This window comes from Phlebotomus papatasi, chromosome 2, assembly GCF_024763615.1.
Source record: "Phlebotomus papatasi isolate M1 chromosome 2, Ppap_2.1, whole genome shotgun sequence".
In the NCBI taxonomy this organism is placed as follows: domain Eukaryota; kingdom Metazoa; phylum Arthropoda; class Insecta; order Diptera; family Psychodidae; genus Phlebotomus; species Phlebotomus papatasi.
This window is the reverse complement of record NC_077223.1, coordinates 35,967,781-35,986,348: the sequence shown is the minus strand read 5'-3', so window position 1 is coordinate 35,986,348 and position 18,568 is coordinate 35,967,781. Positions and strand designations below refer to the sequence as shown.

The 18,568-nt window shown below is 32.6% G+C and overlaps 1 protein-coding gene across 5 annotated transcripts in view; it reads right to left on the bottom strand.

The window, feature by feature from the left end:
- LOC129802325 (MOXD1 homolog 2) overlaps positions 1-18,568 on the bottom strand; it is a 391,421-nt gene that overhangs the window by 90,047 nt on the left and 282,806 nt on the right. For 4 of the 5 annotated variants that reach the window (XM_055848052.1, XM_055848054.1, XM_055848053.1 and 1 more), the window contains one exon: positions 17,229-17,309. The exons of the other annotated variant lie outside the window; for it this stretch is intronic. In XM_055848052.1, the coding sequence (XP_055704027.1) occupies positions 17,229-17,243 (15 nt within the window). In that variant the 5' untranslated portion in view covers positions 17,244-17,309. The remainder of the gene's footprint in view (positions 1-17,228; positions 17,310-18,568) is intronic. 5 annotated transcript variants of the gene reach the window in all.

Here is an 18,568-nt window from a genome sequence, read left to right as displayed (position 1 = left end):
ATGAATCCGCATTTTAAGGTAGGAAATTAAATCAAATAATTTTCACATCTAATTTATCTGTGATAAACCAACAAACAACGACAGAAATTGGATTAGAACAGCAGAAAAATGTATGCTTTTGGTGCATTTTTCCACTTTCCCATTGTCCCTCGTAGAATTAAACATGATTGTGTAAAATTAACCAAAGCTGCGGTTTAACCTAGAAAAAAAGTGATTCAATTTTCTCTTAATTTCCAAAATAATTAAATTCATCCTGGTTTATTTGATGTTGTTGGTGGCCCTGCCATTGTTCTGTAATGGGAATGGTTTTTTATAAAAAAAAAGCTCGTGGATGAGATTTTGTGTGGGTGGTGCAGAGTGGGCGAACGAAATGGCTATGAATTGTGGCAGAAATTCACTCCCAATTCCCCCATTATTGATTTTATAATACAAATTGGATGAAAAGCATATCAATTGCATCCCCCATTAAAGTGCGCACATCCGAGGGTGAAAATCTCATGCATTTCAATTTTTCTTTGATGGTGCAAAAGCTTTTCAATTCTATGGCATTCCATGGGCAATGCCAGAGGCTGAGGATGCAGTAGCTCAAACTCCATACCACAATACCCCTCCTGATAAACGAATCATCTGCACTTGGGCGACATGCCTGAAAGATCTCACTTAAGGGTAGGAGAACTAGAGATAGGGTGAGATGTGAGATATTCCATTTTGAGATAGTCTTCTTGAGAAACCTTCATGTCTGCAGAATGGAATTCTTTACTGATTTTGTGGTGTTGCTGAGTCGCCGTGCAAGATTGACAACGAAAGAATTGAATAAGGGATGCGATATAATTTGAATATTTCAATATGCAGCAGCATTCACTGTATTCATATCGATCACCATGGCAGCTAACCCCAAATGTTCCTTTTAAAGTGATACCGAAGCTTTTGCCAACACGTTCTCTAAGTTCTATATTCTGGAATTTTCGTCCTCTGATGGATAAAAAATGGTAATTCGTTTATTTAAAATTCATATTATAACTACAACTAAGTGCAAGGATAGGGCAGTCTTCTAGAAAGATTCTTTAACTTTTTTCTTAATTACAGTACATTAAACTTTACTGGCCATTAAAAGGAAAGGTCAAAAAATAAAATTAGAGTAAGAAAGAAATTTAGTCATTGACAATACCAATTATCCAGTACAACACGCCATTTCCCCTTAATCTGAGATACTCGTGTCCACATTTTCGTGTATTTAAAATTAGCCAAAGGTATTTCCATGGCATAACTAATAGCAATTAGCCAATATTTTGGTAGGAAAGCTTGATCTCAGAGAGTGCAGTTAATAAAATTATGTGTAAAATTTGTTTTATAAAAATTGAACATTAATTATTCATAATTTTTTTTTAAATAAACATGATTAGTAAAATCTAAACATTGCCACACATTATGATTATGTAGTGGGAAAATGTATCAAAATTAAAATTTATCTTGATAAATATTTGATCGATCAAATTAGATAAATTCAGTTTTGATTTTAGTGAAAAAGAGTTTTATTGATCGAAAAATAAATTTTTATTGTTTATCCAGCACAAAACAATTACTACTCAAAGCGATATTCTTTCCGTTGGTAAAAGAATATTTATTACATACGTATTTTAATCACTTTTAAATTTTTTTTCAACGTAGTTTGCTGATTGATTTCTCTTTCAGCTTACGAAATTAATTCCTTATGCGTCCGGCACATCTTTAAGATCAGTACAATTTCACGAAATAAAATTTACAGCCTTTTCTTTTTCAAAATAGTTGCATAAAGTAAAACGAAATTAAATTCAGTGTGATGTTTAAAAGAAGAAGAAGAGTGCGAAAGAATATGATAGACTTAAGCAAAACTTTTAAGAAAGAAAGGGATGTGACTTTTGGCTTTATGAAATTTTCCTGATCTAAAAGATATGCTAGAACCATTATGAATTCGGCAAATCTTTTAGATAGAGAAAATTACATGAAGTCAAAACTCACATCCCTTTCTTTCTCAAATCATTTTCATAGGTCCATTTCACTCTTTAGGGCCGCGACACATCTTTTAGATCGGTCTAATTTTATGAAATCAAAATTCATGTCCCATTCTCTGTCGAAAGATTTGCATATGTCTATCTCAGTCTTTCGCGCTTCAAATTTAATTGAGATAAATCGAATTTCTTGTGATACTCAATAGAAGAAAAGTGCAAAAGAATGAGACGGATATATGCAAAGCGTGTGAGGAAGAAAAGGATTCGAATTTCGACTTCATGAAATTTTCCTGATCTAGAAGGTGTGCTGAAGCCATTAGCACGCAATTGAATTGAACTAAATTAAATTTGGTGTGACGTTAAAAAGAAGAAGAAGAAGAGTGCGAGTGAGCAAGAAAGATATTTGCAATACGTGTGAGAAAGAAAGAAATTTGTTTTATAGACTGGGAGCCATTGAAATTTCATTAGAAAAGGTTTTTAGATAAGTCAAAAAACAAATGAGCAGTAAGAAATTCAAAATGTGCAGTGAAAAATTAAAAATGAGCAGTAAAATAACTCATTATGGTCAGTAAGAAACTTAAATCTTTACAAAAATGGGTCTAATTTATATTATTTAACATTTAAAATTATGGCAGTTAGAATAAAAAGCCCTTTATTTTCTCTTTGCCAAAATTTAGACGATAATATCACTATTTCAATTTTTTTGTTACTGATCAATTTTACTTTTTACTGCTCATTTATACAATGCCTTTGGATAATAAATAATCGTTGGAGCCGTTATTTGAATAAACTAAAAACGTGGTTTTGGTGAGAGAAAAGAAACGATAACTGAGAAAAATATCTCCAGAGAATATTAACTTAAGGAATGACGTGACTAAAAACCATAAGTCCATATTTCTTACCGTTTGGCCTTTAGCTCTACACCAAGAAGAAAAACTAAATCGTCATAACGGTTGCATCTTTGCGGTGTAAATAATAATTCCATTCACAGCTGAGGTGTGATTCTTTAATAGTGTTTTCGATGGTAGTTAAATTAAACTTATTTGCACAAAATGTCGTTAATGCTCGATTACTTCAAACTGAATTTCTAGTATTCAAACTATTTTTTCTCACAAAACGTTAGGAGAAATAATTAAAAAGAATTACTCAGTGATTGTGAGAGGAATTAATAATAGAAAATGGACATTATGAGCGTCATTGCTTTATTTTTCCTCCTAATAAAGTGAAGACTGACACTCGAGACACTTGGAAATTCGAAAAGGCAGTATTTCAGCCACCACGCAGACGAAACGAGAAATAAGTATGTATTTTGATCAGCTTTCGAAACCAATCTTCGAATTTTTGAAATTTGAGCAGCGAATGAAGCAAATATTGAAATTTTACCCATGTTATGTTATGTTATATTATAGAACCTTTTGCGGGTAAATTTGTTACATAAGTGTAACTATAAACCTTCATACACGAAGGCAATATTTACAGAAATTTCGGATCATTGGTGTAATAAGGGCTTTAATCCTAGACACCCCCTGGCATGTGGCCTGTCGAGTTGAAGCCAAAACTCACTTTTGCATACAAACACGTATGGGAATTTCTCTACATTTGCGACCGTTACGTTAAATAACTTAACCCTTTAAGGACGATTGGAACACCGGTGTTCCATAGAGAAAATAATATTTCCTGACCACCTAAAGTTATTTTTTCTTATGTCTGCTCATAGTTGTAAAGTAGAAGGTTGAAGGAATCTAGAATATTTTTTGCAAGTCTCCACCTATTTGCTATGTAGTAAATATTTAAGCTCAAAAATAACGAATTTTTAAATTCTCAAATTTATAATTGATTTTATTTATTTTTTATACTTCCAATTTTTTTAAGCAAAACCCTTTTGGCAATATAAACTACAATACTCATACGTAATATTTTTTATTAAAACGAAAAACAATATTCATTGGTATTGTTAGTAAAATTACTTAAATTTTTGGGCTATTTTTGGCCCTATCGTAGGGGAGACTGGGGCACATGTAACCATTTTCGATACATGCGAATTTGAGGTGATTTTCCAAGGACACCGTGATTTTTTGGAAAATATTTCTTAGCTCGTGTTTTACCCTTGGGTATAGGCAATTCGTCGAGGGTAATGCGGATGCTGGAAAACAATTGAGTTTTCCATAAAAATAAAATTTGTGTCCCTGTGCATTTTTCTCTTTTCACAAAATACCTGGGGTAGAAGTAACCACTTTCTGGGGAGGATGTAAACACCTTTTTTCCCACCCTTGAAATTAACTTTGCACCACTCTCGATTATTTTAATTACTTAAGAGATATATAAAGACTGTATATTTTTCAAAAAATCACGACACTTTTTACAAAGAATAATTAAAATAGCAAAAAAACTAAAAGCATGCATATCAAAGACATTTTTCAATGGATTTTCCCCATATTTTGACATCATGTGACTTTTTATTGAACACAGTGCCACCAATTTTTTTCGTAATCTATGAATTATAGATATTTCGCATGAAGGTCAATTTCCCGCTCTTTTACCTACTCATTTTGTGAAATTGAAATTGCCTGGTTACATCTACCCCAAATGCTGTTTTCTGACCAATTATTAATTCTTTTAAAGTAATGAGTATCTCAATTTCTCTAGTAAATGCATTAATATAATCCTAAAAGATGTAGGAAAGAACTGGTATTGCTGCATTTCGATTATTTTACACAATTTTTAATTTCCAGGTGGAAATCCAAATGATCAAAATAATCGAAATATCAACATTTTCAGGAAAATGATTTTTATTTTTAAAGTATATTAGGATTTTATTGACCAATTTATCTGTGGACATACATCCCCATGGTATCTATGAATGCTTATGGGTTTTATCCTCTGGAGTCTTAAAATTAATGAAAAAAATCACAGTGTTTACAACTACCCCAGATTACTACTGCCCCAGTTCCCCCTACATAGAAAAACAAAATACACCGAATCAGACTCTGTTGGGCTTTCCAAGGTTAGATGTAAGACTTATCACTGATTATGTTTCCCAGTTTAATTTTTATTTTTGATTTTCAGTTCCTAAAAAGTGTCTCGTCGTTAAAGGGTTAAAGGGGACTTTTCCCCTTTTAGAAGTTACTGATCCTTGTGGAGGGATAAAAAATATACTATATAGATTTCTATTTAAATAACATTTCCCGATCGGCTCTGTGAGCTGAGTAAAGGAGCTGACTTCAAACAGCTCCATACAAAAAGAAGGACTTGCCATGGAGGTGGTCTTAGAGTTTACCCATATAGTTTAGCTTTTCTGATTTCTTATCAGGCAAAATGTTAGGAAAAACGTTGGCTTCTGGATACTAAAAGCAGTTGATCCATTAGTCTTTGAAGCTGTCTCTAAAGCTGTTTGGTATTGAGGACTTATAGACCTACTGTAACTGAGCTAAACTCTCAGTATAAAATCCGTGAAAGACCGGCTTCAGACCTAAGGTTTAGCCCAGTTCCCAATGGACTCTAAATTCAAAATAGCAACAAAATTTATTGGTTTTTCAAAATTCAATGGATCACTTGCCCGTGTTGACCAATCTTAAGTGATAGTTTTCCAAAAAAAATTTGATAAAGAAAAAATTAGAGAAGTTAAACCATATGGCTAAGCCTTATACGGGCTTCAGACCTAAGGTTTATCGAAATGGCTTAACTGCTCTAATTTCTTATCAATCATGATTTTTTGAGAAAATTTAACTTTGGATTGGATTATTAAAGACAAATAACCTATTAGGCCCTCAAAAAGCAATTAAATTGCACGCTATTTAGGATTTTGAGACCTTCGGGAACTGGGCTAAACCTCCAGTCTGAAGTCCTTGACACACTTAGGACTTAAGCCGAGAGACGGCATAGTGGAAAATGATAGAATTGTGGTTAAACCGTTATTTCGAATATAATTACGCTAAGCCGTCTCTCCGCTAATCGTCATGTCTGTCAAGGCCCTTAGGACTGAAGCCCGTATAAGAGTTAAATTGACATTAGAATTCTCTGTTTTTACATTTTTTGGATTCCTGTCAGTGTAGAACAAGCATACGGACAAGTAGCAATATGGAACCAGTATAGGTTGAAAATTCGAAGACTCCTTTTAATTAAAACCAATCTTGGACAAAGTGATTTAGAAAGAAATCCTGTGATTAAAATTAAAAAAAAAATGAATGGCTGCTTGGGCGCGGAAAAGCTCCATAGGTAGCACGGGTAGCACTTAAGGTTGGAATTTCTGTTTGTGTATGGCAGATTTTATAAATTTTAAATGGTATTTTAGTGCAAAACTGCTATTCTATAACATATAGAATTCTCTATTAAATTTGCAGAGAATTTTAAATATTTTTAACGAACTGTGTGCCGAAGTAAGTTTGAAAGGAATTATCGATCGATAGCAATTGATATGGAGTAAAAGTCAATGGACTATGTGGTGGTTTGACTGCTGTTCTTCAGTGTCTTGAAGCTACTGACATAGTCTCATGCGCATTGAGGTATTTGCAATTGCCCCCCGTGAGCTCCGAGTCATAGCACATGGTACTTAATCAATTAATAAAGGAATCACCTAATTGATTTGTGATATGATAAAAAAAAATGGAATAAAATGTGGTTAAGTAAGTGCAATGTATTTATTGCAAATGAAATAATAAGTCAATTGAATGGAAAAAAATGTAAATAGTGTCATTTTCTGCATACCTGCACTTCAAAAGTGTAATATGCAATTTACCTTGGTGCTCTTGAGGGGGATTTGCTATCAAAGGTTTCCTCTGCTTTTTTGCATTAATGTCATAATTTCGATTTGAGATATGATAGTTTTATGATTTGATTTACAATAATGCTTTTGCAGAAAGCAATGCAGAAAAAGGGGGGTAAAAATTGGTTTCATTTTACAGTTTCCTCGATTCTCATTCCATCATCATCCCAACAATAATAAATTGCTCGTTATTTGGGATTTGAGGAGATAGAGAGGGGCACAGAGAATTTATTATACGAAATTACATTGTGGGGATCATTAAAATGATTATTTTATTTGACGGATATCGTAAAAGTATAATTTGAAAAATTTTTATCCAACACAAGACAAAAATTTCAAAGAGAAAAAGAGAGAGGAAAGATAAAAGAATTAGTCATAAAAGATAATGTATTGAGTATAAGAAGGAGGAAACAATAAGAGACCATCTTCCATCAGATTTTTTTTCTTGCTCCTTGAAATAACAAACTTAAAGAAAAAAAAACTATCATGAGATTTTTTTTCTCTTTTTCTTATTAGTCGAAAATGCTTCCAATGTTACTCTGAATTTAATATTACATTGTTTAATGTTGAAATTTTGCAAAAGTTTTGCAAACTAAACTCCCAACTATAGCTCCTCACAAAGTTGGTAATATTTGTGTGGAAATTTGCACAAGTGTTATGCCTTTTCTCTATTCAAGAATCTTCTAATTGTAACATGAAACATTTCCCATTTTCACTCAATCCTCATTTCCATTTTCCTCCCTTTTGTCCTGAAATGTTAATGTAGAAATTGTCATAAGACGGTAGTAGGAATTTCCGGCAAAATTTCCATTACATTGAAATGGCATCCATCCACTTTTCTTCATCACGAATGAAATCCCAATGAGTTGTCACAGTTGAAAGGATTCTAAGGTGAAATATTAACATGTATAGATAATTGTATACATCTCCTTAAATCTTATGTCTACCTTTCTAAAATTACACACACCGGAAGATTTTCCAGGTGAAAATGTGAGTTAAAGAGAAGAATTTCTCAAGTGACAAATTGCACTGTAAATTCCTTCACTTGTCTTCTACAACTAGTTGATAATTAAAATGCATTTATAATTAATGTGAAACTAAAGTGTATCCTTCTATCCTGAATTAATGTTGAAAGAGAATTGTCGGGATATTTGATGAAACTGCTTCAAGAGTCCATCATCATGAAGATTTTAAAACCAAAGTGAAAAGCATTTGCTGAGTGCTTAAGCTTAAACAAGTGAAGAAAATATTTTAAATAGGGCCTTTGAAACGTTTGCATCTGAATGTATTCAAGTGAAAATCACAGCAGGGAACCCTTGGAAATCCATTGGTTTTTTTCTTGGAAATTAAATTTACCTAATTTATTTGGACTACAGACGGATGGGTCCCGGTCAAAATCTCAAAATCTAAAATCCCGAAAGCCAAAAACCCGAACGCCAAAATTCCGAAAGTCAAAATCCCGAAAGAGCTAAAATCCCGAAAGCAAAAATCCCGATTTCTTAACTCTATAACGACGAGACAGTTTTCGCTGACCAAAAATCAGCAATAAAAAGGAAACGGATAAATAAAAATTGTAAAACATCTTACATCTATCCTTCGTAAAGCAAACAGAATCTGATTTGGTGTACTTTTTGTGTCTATGAACGATAAGCCCAAAAATTTAAGTAATTTTTTCTGACGATACCCAATGACTGATAATTTTTTGTTCTAACGAAAAATATTAATGTATGAGTATTGTAGTTTCCTTTTGCAAAACGGTTTAGCTTAAAAAAACGGGAAGTATAAAAAAGAATTAAAATCAATTTTCAATATGAGAATTTAAAAATTCGCCATTTTTGAGCTTAAATATTTATCATATACAGTGTCCGCTTTGTAATTCGGATGATTGGGAGACAATATGACAGATGTCCGCTTCGTAATCCAGATGGATTTTTTGAATTTGTTCAAAGTCTCGAAAATATATTACCAAGATTTTTTTGCAGAATTAGTAAAAAAGTTTTAAAGAAGATTAAAAAGACATAATGAGGGAATTCTATGCTATTATACTTCATTTATTAAATAAAAACTTCACACGATAATTCATTTTCATTGGTGAACTGACATGCATACGTAACCTCAAAATTTTTTTTATATGTAACCGTCGAGAACTCGTCCGGATTACGCCGATCCGGATTAGAGAGCGGGCACTGTAGCAAATAGGTGGAGACTTGCAAAAAATATCCTAGATTCCTTCAACCTTCTACTTTGCAATTATGTATAAACATAAGAAAAAATAACTTTAGTTAGTCAGGAAAAATTATTTTCTTTATGGGACACCGGTGTTCCAATCGTCCTTAAAGGGTTGAAAGCGTCATAGCTACTACCACAATTGCACCCGCGCTTGCTGGAACCAAAGGGAAATCTTCTGTGTTTTTGGAAAATATTCTACACGTTATCCTCCATATAATTTCAACCCTTTCAGAATTTTGAACATTCGGGATACTGGCCCTTTCGGGACTCTGGAGTTTAAGATTTTAGCTTTCGGGATTTTGAACATTCGGGATTTTGGCTGCCTCCGCAGACGGATATGTTCGACCAAGTTAAAAATAATTATACCTCATTATCCAGAATAGGACTCGAAAAGATAATTTATTAAAAAAGAAAACCTAAAATACTTTCCTGATTTTAAAGCCAGATTTGGATGTTACTCAAATTAATTTTGACTGCAAACGTATTTATATATCCGAGATTTTAAGCTTCATTAGTTATAGGGTTTGTAGGCTAACTAGAAGCCTTCGATACATATCCACGAATTCAGGTTACACTTTTTGATTATTTTAATCTTTCTTGTGTTCAATCTCGTGTTGCATAAACGAAAATATGAATGTTTCCTGTTTTGAGGTAAATAATCAAGATTTGAGATTAGCATGAAAATGTTTTAAATTTGAATTATAATGCAATGAACCAAAGTTATAGAGTCGGAGGAACGTCTGTTCGACAGGTAACCCCTATTGGCACTTTGGCCAAAATGTTGAAAATTATTTAATTTGTCTAGCAAAATATAAGTAATATAACGTTTTTTCTGTAATATACCTTTTACTATAAACAGAAATGTTGAAATTTCATATCCCAAATGGTACGGAGTAGGGTGTCAATAGGTGCTGACACAAGTTCTTAAAGTGTCAATAGACGTTCCTTTCACCCTAAGTAAAATCCTAGAGAACGAATCTATAGGAAATATCGAAGATATTGAAGAAAAAGAAAATTTTGAAAAGAACCGGAATTTTTGTGGAACACTACATGATTGGTACCACTCTAACCGGTCTCACAGAGGCGCCCCACCTGTGAAAACCAGTTTCCACAGTAGCACTGTCACTCGATACTGAAAGGATAGAGAAGGATAGGGAGGTGTATGATCTTTATCTACTCTCAAATTCGATAAGAAATTATGGAGAGTTGTTTCTTTCAGATTGTAGAGCTACAAAATATAATTAGGATACTTGTGTAACTACTGTGATATAGAGGTTGAGCAGGAATAAAGGAAGTATCCATATATCGGGTTTCCCTCTTTAGAATGTTAAACGAACTCAGACTCATGGTTAATTTGATTAAGAAACTACAGAAAAATTTTACTGGCTAACCGAATCGAAAAACGAAATGGAAGAAATTAACGAATCTCGCTTTGATCTGTGAACCCAGCGAGCACAGTTAGCAGAATAAAATAGGATTTTCAGCATTTTTTTGCTGAATCGGTCTGCTGGCCAATCAGCAGCTCTCGAACAAAAAGTGCTAAGCAAATACATAAAAATGGCACTGTTTAGCGCTCGCAGTGGATGATGGCAGAACTAAATACTGCCGGTAGATGGCGCCAAGAAGCATTTAGCAGCAAATTTTCTGTTTCGTTTTTTTTCTTTTTCTCTCAAAATGTCAAAATGGACTTGGAATTTCCCCTGAAATTATTTATCAACTTGGGGGATATTATAATCACGATTTTTATTACTTATATTATTATAGGAATTATGCTGCGGTATGCTGCCTATAGAGAATGGTCAAATAAGAGTATTAAACATACTCCCGACCAAAAATGTTACATTTTTTAGTGAATTGCGTCATTATTTTCCCGAGAAAAAAAAATATTTTTTTCTGAGCAAATATTCAGTCGGGGGTTATAAAATTATTCATTATTTATGAAAAATATGTTTTTTCTTTTGCAAAAAGCATATTTTCTTCAATTTTCGCAATTAAATATTGGCATCTTTCCTGGAACAGCCATTGATGTATTATGCTTACAGTCGGTCACAACTATTGTAATTGATCTTGAAACAGGATTTTTCTACTTTTTTTTAAAACTTTTTTATGGTAAATAAAGTTGCAGATGCATTTAAAAAAATCCATTTAAAAGTTGTGACTCCCCCACTTAACTCTTTCGCCTCTTTTGGGACTCTGAGTACACAAAGCAGCATATAAATACTTTGTGGAAAACAATGTTTTTTTTTTTTAATTATTCAGAACTGATAAAAATCCTATTCTTATAAAATGATTACAAACTATAAGGATGTCTAAATGTAAAATATTTTTTTGTAGGACCTCAATTAATTTCTGAGCAAAGATATTTTTGATTTAAAAAAAAAAATGAAATTGGCTTACAGTATATGCTGCGGTCCGGAAAGAGTTAATGAGTTCAATAATGCCTTTTAAAAATACTACAAAAAAATTTCTATGGATACTACAAAATAAAATATAATTGTTTTATCACAATTTAAGTTGAAAAATTTACATAAAAGCGTTTTTGTTTGTTGCGGCAAATGCGGAAAATATATATTTTTTATGTTATAAAATGTTTTATATTTTACAAGTGAAATAAATGTATGATCCGTGCACGATGCATATGCATAATGTATATGCTGCACTTTTCTATTTATAAATTTTCGATTATAAATTTTCTAAAGCGCATTTTTACGCAAAAAATTACTTTTATTATCGTGGTAAAATAACAAACCAACAATTATCGTTTTTTTAATACTGTACGTATTCTTTTTTAAATGAAAAATTTATTCAATTTGATGATTCATTTTTTAAATTAAAATGATATGCATTTATATTTTTTAGAAGAGAGTTTTTAAATACCTTTAAAGTCAGGAAAATATGCTAATTTGTTGGAAATCATTTCAAATAATTTTGAGTAGACTGTGTATACCATTAAATAAAAATGATAGAGGCTCTAAATTCTATATGTTCTTGATCTTCTTGGTATTTCCATGAGGTTCCGAAGTTTTTTCAATATTTCTCGAATTTAGAATTCATTAAATATCAAAATATCTTGAGAATTCCCAAGAATTTCTTGGGTTATTAATTTTCTAAAATCACAGCGGACAAGAATTCTTGGCAAGGCAATTTTAATTTAGGTGTAGTATATTTTTTTATAAATGAATTCACAATATTTTTTGACAAAATTAGACAAAAAAAAAAATTAAATTTATTGGTCGGAAAAGGTTTAAGAATACAATATTATTCAAAATATATTATAAATATGATTTTTTAAAATTTTTGTGAATTTTAAATTTTTTGCTTTATTTTTTAATTTCAAATGTGGTTATTGTAAGAATCATAAAATTGTAATAATGGAAAAGGTTAACCTTAGCTTCTACTCAACTCAGCAAAGACAAAAACCAAGTGCATTAAAGTCTCTCACTCGATTGGGGAAAAAGAATAACTTTGACTAATTGCCACTGCGATCGCTAGTGTAACTTGGAGGTCAGCAGAGCTCAGCTGAAAAAATATATGTTTTCAGCTGATTTGAAAAAGCTTAGCATTTGGTGCTCGCTGGGAATTACGAGTATCCGTCACGTCTTAAAATTTGAATTTCTAACTGTTTTCTAAACTTTTTCGATTTAGACTCAATCAAAGTACTTGACTTTAAGGTTCCAGTAAACTGAAAGGTCAAATAAAGTTCAAGTGGATTTAGGTTAGGTAACAGTCCCCTGTCAAATCTCGCAATTTCTTCTAGATTTTAACTATTAAATCATCCTCATGTAAACATCAACTGAGATTGAGGAGAGCCAGACTTACGAGATAGATTCTCACCAAGTGCTTCAACGTTAGAAACACCCCAAATTTACTTTTAACGATTTCTCTCCATTCAGTGAAATATTACAATTATCGCACCACACAATTTCCACGTTACCGAATTAATCAAAATTATTTTCCCATAAATAAAAGAAGTTCTTTTCTTTTGCCTCCTCATCCTATTCTTTCTAGAGACGGGTGATAAATAGAGAGGTGCTCGAGAGTGAACAAAAAAAAGTAGTCTTCCAATGGTCATTAAAACAAAAACATACAGTTTTTTGCCCTCATGAAGCCACTCTTTTGAAATTTCATTTAATTTAACTATACAATTTACAGACGCTTATTTTGAGTGCTGGAGTCATAATCTTTGGGATTAAATTAAAATGTTTCTCTGAGCTCTTCTTCGTTGTCTACCACTTTTTTTTGTGACTTGGCCACCATTCACAAATGTTCGGTGTGAAGGAGATGCAGTGGAATGGAAAGGCAGGAGAAAAAAAAATGTTAGACAACAATTTAGCGATAAAAAGTACAATAATAATTAATCATATTTAATACTTTTTAACTTTAACCAATATGCTTTGCCGCCTGAACCATTTGCTCAGGAGGTGAGGAAACTCAAGACAAAAAAGAATGAACAAAAGGTAATTTGGAGAGAAAACTGGTTCTTCTTATAAGCCCTGGTGCAGCAAAAATTCTTTCAAACTGCCAAATATCCCGAGAATTGCACTCATCTCACCTCCAATGGATCCTCAACATCCCCATTGGCTACTGGTCACTATTTCGTTGGGTCTCTCCTTGGATGCCCCATAAAAAGAAGAAACAACCAAAATGATCTCTCCCCTCTTTGAAAGTGAATACGGCGAGATGAGATGTTATAATTTGACACATGCATCTTCAAGAAAACGAATAAATTGCCGGTGTACGAGTTGCCTTTTTGTGTACATCATGCCCAAACACACAACAAAATTCATCAGTGAACATTGACTGTGGTAAAAGAACACAAGAAGAATGGTAGGAAGACGTGTTCCAAGGAGAATTAATATCAAAAAATTGCTAAATTGCCAGAACCTGTCTGACAAAATATTTTTCAGCAATTATTTTATGTGTTCGCATTTTTATGATTGTACGACTCCTGCATTAAATGCATCCCATGTCGATCTCCCTGCAATTTTGCCAACTTAAGGGGCTAGTCAGTCATAAAGTTTATGGCTTGTTTTGCAGTCAACATTAAAACCACCAGGTGTATTGGGAAAATAAAAGTTTTTTATTAGTTTGACAATGAGTTTAAGACTATTGTGCTTCAATTAAAAATGAAATTTATACTGCTGATTAATGAACAGTAAATTTGGACCAAAAAGTTCTTGAGACGTAATTTTAAACAACGGAAATTTCTCTCGAAAAACTTGTGTAATCATCTAGTTTACAATTAATATAAATTTAGTAATTTTCTTTTTTATTATCCAATTCTACAGAAGCAAGCATATTTATCGACTTTTTATTTTACTAAACTTTAAAAAAGACATATTTTAAAGTAATTTTGCAAAATTAAACTCTTGGCCAGAACTGCTTTTTGGTGTTTTTTCATCTATTTGTTTCAGGAAGAGATCAAACAATGTCAGATATCAATTTCAAGTTTTTAGTAACCACTATTATAATAATTGCAAATTCTCTTTCTCATGAGTTTCTTTCATAACTTTATAATCTGGCTCTTTTCGTTCTAGGAAAGTTTTGTTAGCTGAGAATCATCACACTATCATAATCTGTAATTCCTCAGTAAGCTCAACCGGTTAAAGAATCAGTAAAAGAATCGGTAAAAGTGTTAGATATCAGTTGTAAAACAGAGGGGATAACGTAAGCTCTAATTCGCTATCCATTTCTTAGTACCTGCATTTAGTCGCATTAAAATATATAGAAACAAAAAAAAAATGTGCGATCAAACTTGGGGTATTAATCAATTTCCCATCTAACCATTTTTCTGGCATATAACCACGTCTGAATAATGCTAAAAGTTATCGACATATAAAATATACGTAAAGGCATGAACGAGATTACCTCCAAGAAAACGATGGAAAATCCTAAAGTCTGGAAGATAATGATAAGAATGGTCTAGTGACTAGAAATATTTTTTAAGCTGTAATTTGTAAGTTAACGTACTAGAATTCTAGGTTTTAAATAAACGTTTCATGAATATGACCCCATGTTTGAAGGTTATTTGCGAAATTCAATAAACGGATACAAATTTTTCGATAAGGTCAACAATGAATATTTGTTATTCAATACAAAAATTCCCATCTTTATCGGGAATGGTCAGTAAAGTTCGTAATAATTAAATTGATTGACCTTCCGGAATTCATCAGGAAAGGGGATCTCTAAAGGAAGATACAACAACTTTTTCCAGAGGTTTTGGTTCAGTATATGATTTTTTTTCCTGAGATTCGTTCTGAAAAGTCAACAATATTGGTACAGGGCATATAAAAAAATGTAGGGACATATTTAAAAGTACACACAGAAAAATTTTGACTCTAAATTTAAGAATATATAAGATCCTGGGAACTTAAATTGGACGTTAATCCCCGAGGCCTTTAAGTTTAGAAGCTCTGTGCGAATGAAATGGGCTAGAATCCCTACCTCTTTCACATTAAGAGATTGGGAACTTAATTTCAGCATTAGCTGAAAAATGAAAAATGTATTGAGATTTGAAAATTACGATTAAAACTAAATGATCAAGGATTTAGGATTAGGGTCTTGGCATTCATTGGATGGGATTTCAAATTAAATTCTTTTGTGTTTCTGTTTAAGAATTTTCCATTTTTCTGTGTGTACAATCTAACAATGACAATTTTCAATTATATGATTTTTTTTAAATTTTAGAGGCTTCTGGAGACTTTGCTGCGTTCGAACTCGAATATCGAGAAAGAAATCGTAAACTTGAGCACTGATGAAGGCTCGAAGCCTGAACCGAAAGCTCTGGAAAAAGTTAATGAGCTTTCCTTGAGAGATCCTCTTTCTCAAAGAATTAAACGCCTCATCAATTTAATTGCCTTCACGTCGGTGGATACTGATAAGCTTATTTCTCTCCAATAAGATGCCAAAAGTTATTTTACGCTCCTTGGCTCAACTTTTAGATGGGTTCCCTAGAGACTTTATGCCGCTATCTCTAAACATTTGTCCTCTAGAACAAAACAGTGTGATATTTCTTGTTGAGTATATAAAATTCCAAGGAAATTTTGATCTATCAATTGAATAGTATCTTTCTTTTGAAATTGACTGCCCCCTAAGATATTGAAATATTTCATGATGTTTGATTACCCTTCCAGCAGATATCTTGTATGTGTTTTTGTCTCCTCTTTGGGAATGCAGAGAAGATATCAACATTACCAGACATGTTCGAAAAAACAGAGGGATATCAATCAAAAGTGCAGCAGCGATGCTTAGAGAATGATGAGATCCATGTCGCGATGATGACAACGCCGAGGCAAATGAGTGGTGAAAAAATCATTGCGGATGAATTGCAAGAAGTGCTGAAAGATGAAAATGTAATTGGGGAGTTGGGAAGGGAAATTTTCAGTGAGTCACTGAGAAAAATCATCGATTGGCGACCATGACCCTAGAGAATGTCCTCCTCTTATTTTTTTGCCAGGACAACGATAGATAGTCCAGGGATTGTAGTTTTCTGCATCATTAGTGTCTGGTCGTCACTCCGTGAAGCATCCAATCAATCACACTCAAACCACCCAGTTTTCAACCCTAGTGGACCCCAAATACTTTCCCATTTCCCCATCGTCTCCCGGTTCTCTCTCTCTTTTTTTTATTCAGCCCCGCATCGTTCCATCTCATTTTTCTTCGGTCGCGCTGTCATTTCCTTCTTCCAAAATTGAATTTTTATTTTACCCAGCACAAACAATTTATTCCCAGAAATTGTCTGAAACAGACACCAATAAAAGAGTGCCTGCAACTTGCAGCTGAGATCATCACATCTCGTCAATTTTTATCATCGCCCTCGTCGCGAGTCCAAGACATCCGCTGCAGAAATGGCTCAAGACGCCAAAGCAAGACTCCCCATAGTATGAGGGATTGGGAACAAGAAGCAAAGAGAATGAAGAATCCATGTCATATTTATTGACATTCACTGTGAATTCCGATGGCAGGAATGCTTTGTGTATTATTGTATCTCGTAAAAATTTCAAAATAAATGATGCTACTTATTTGTCTCAAACTGTGGAATGTTGATTTGCGAAATTGACTTCTTTGACAATTGCTGTTATTTGACAAAATATCAACAATGTAGATGGATGTGTGACTACCGCATATGTTCCATATGTTCCATATGTTTCCTTTGTTCCTAACTCTTACTTAATTTACTTTTATAGTTTTATTTTCCCACAGGAGCATTACTCGGAGTTTCAAGTACTTTTGATAGGGTTCTGACTTACCGGAAAAGTTTGCATTTAAAGATTAATGGATTTTGCTTGTTCAGTGTTCGTTAAGCTCTTGAAGTATAGGTTTGAAGTTACCTGTAACAAAATAGAAAATTTATTGATATTGATTTTTCGCAAAAACGTAGGTTAAAATTCTATAATACTATCAAACATAAATGTAAGGAGGAGATAGGGCAGTCGGAAGTAGTGTATTATTCACAAATTGTCTTCCCCTGTAAGATAGTTTAAATATTTAAATTTGACTAAACATAGCATTTATTGAACTGCTAATGAAGTGTCGAAAAGTGGAACTAAGAATTATACAAATAGGTACTTTGGTTGTAGTTCTTATACCCTGAACGATTCAACGAGAAAATTAACTGAAGTAAAAACCAACGAAACCAACAGTCTTCAAAAAGAAAGAAAATTGATTTTGTCTAGATAATGATATCTTTGAAATTACATTAATATCTATCATTAAGTTGCTAGTAAAATACGCACTGAGAAAATAATGGGGATGCGATTAATTTTTTGTCCTCATAACTTTAACACTTTTTAGATGTAAAAATATATCAACATTTTTAATGTTAATTTTACACCTTTTTAAGTGTAAAATTAACATGAAAAAGGATAAGTTTAACCCTTAATACACCTAAAAAGCATAATATTTACACTAATTTCGGATCAAGACTGCAGGGTAAAATAAATATTTTCGGAATGTTATCTTAACTTTTTCGGAGTTCTCTCAGTACGTATTTTTTAATATTTTCTTTTTGTGATAAGTATTTAACTTATTTTTATGAGTTTGAATTTACGACCATGTCACATATAAGATTAATATTAAGATTAATAATTTCTGAAATGCGAGAATGGCAAAAGAAGATATCAGTTGTTTTTCTTGTCTCTCTCTCGCATTTCCCCACTACGTGCAAAGTTGGCAGCAATACAATCGCTCGAAAACTGTCCGAATCACTGTTGTCACGCATGGAAAATTGCTCGAATTGCTTGTAATACGATTCAGAAAGCAATTAATACAAACAGTAATATTTCACTCATCGTATTATTCCACTAGAGTGTACTCTTTCTACCACACATGATTTTTCATTTGAAATTTTGCATACCATATACCTCTCTTTCCGGCTTTTCTTAATATTAATATTAATCTTGTGACACCACGCGATAAGTGTTTTCTTTTTAATTGCCTAGAACGTATAGAAGTATATTCGATTTTGGCAAAAACTACTTAATCTCCTTCAATCCATCTTTATCAAGTTAATTATGTATTTCCAGCAATTACTAATTCTTTACTGAAATCAATATTTAAAAAATTCTAATTTTATTGTCAAAGGAATGAA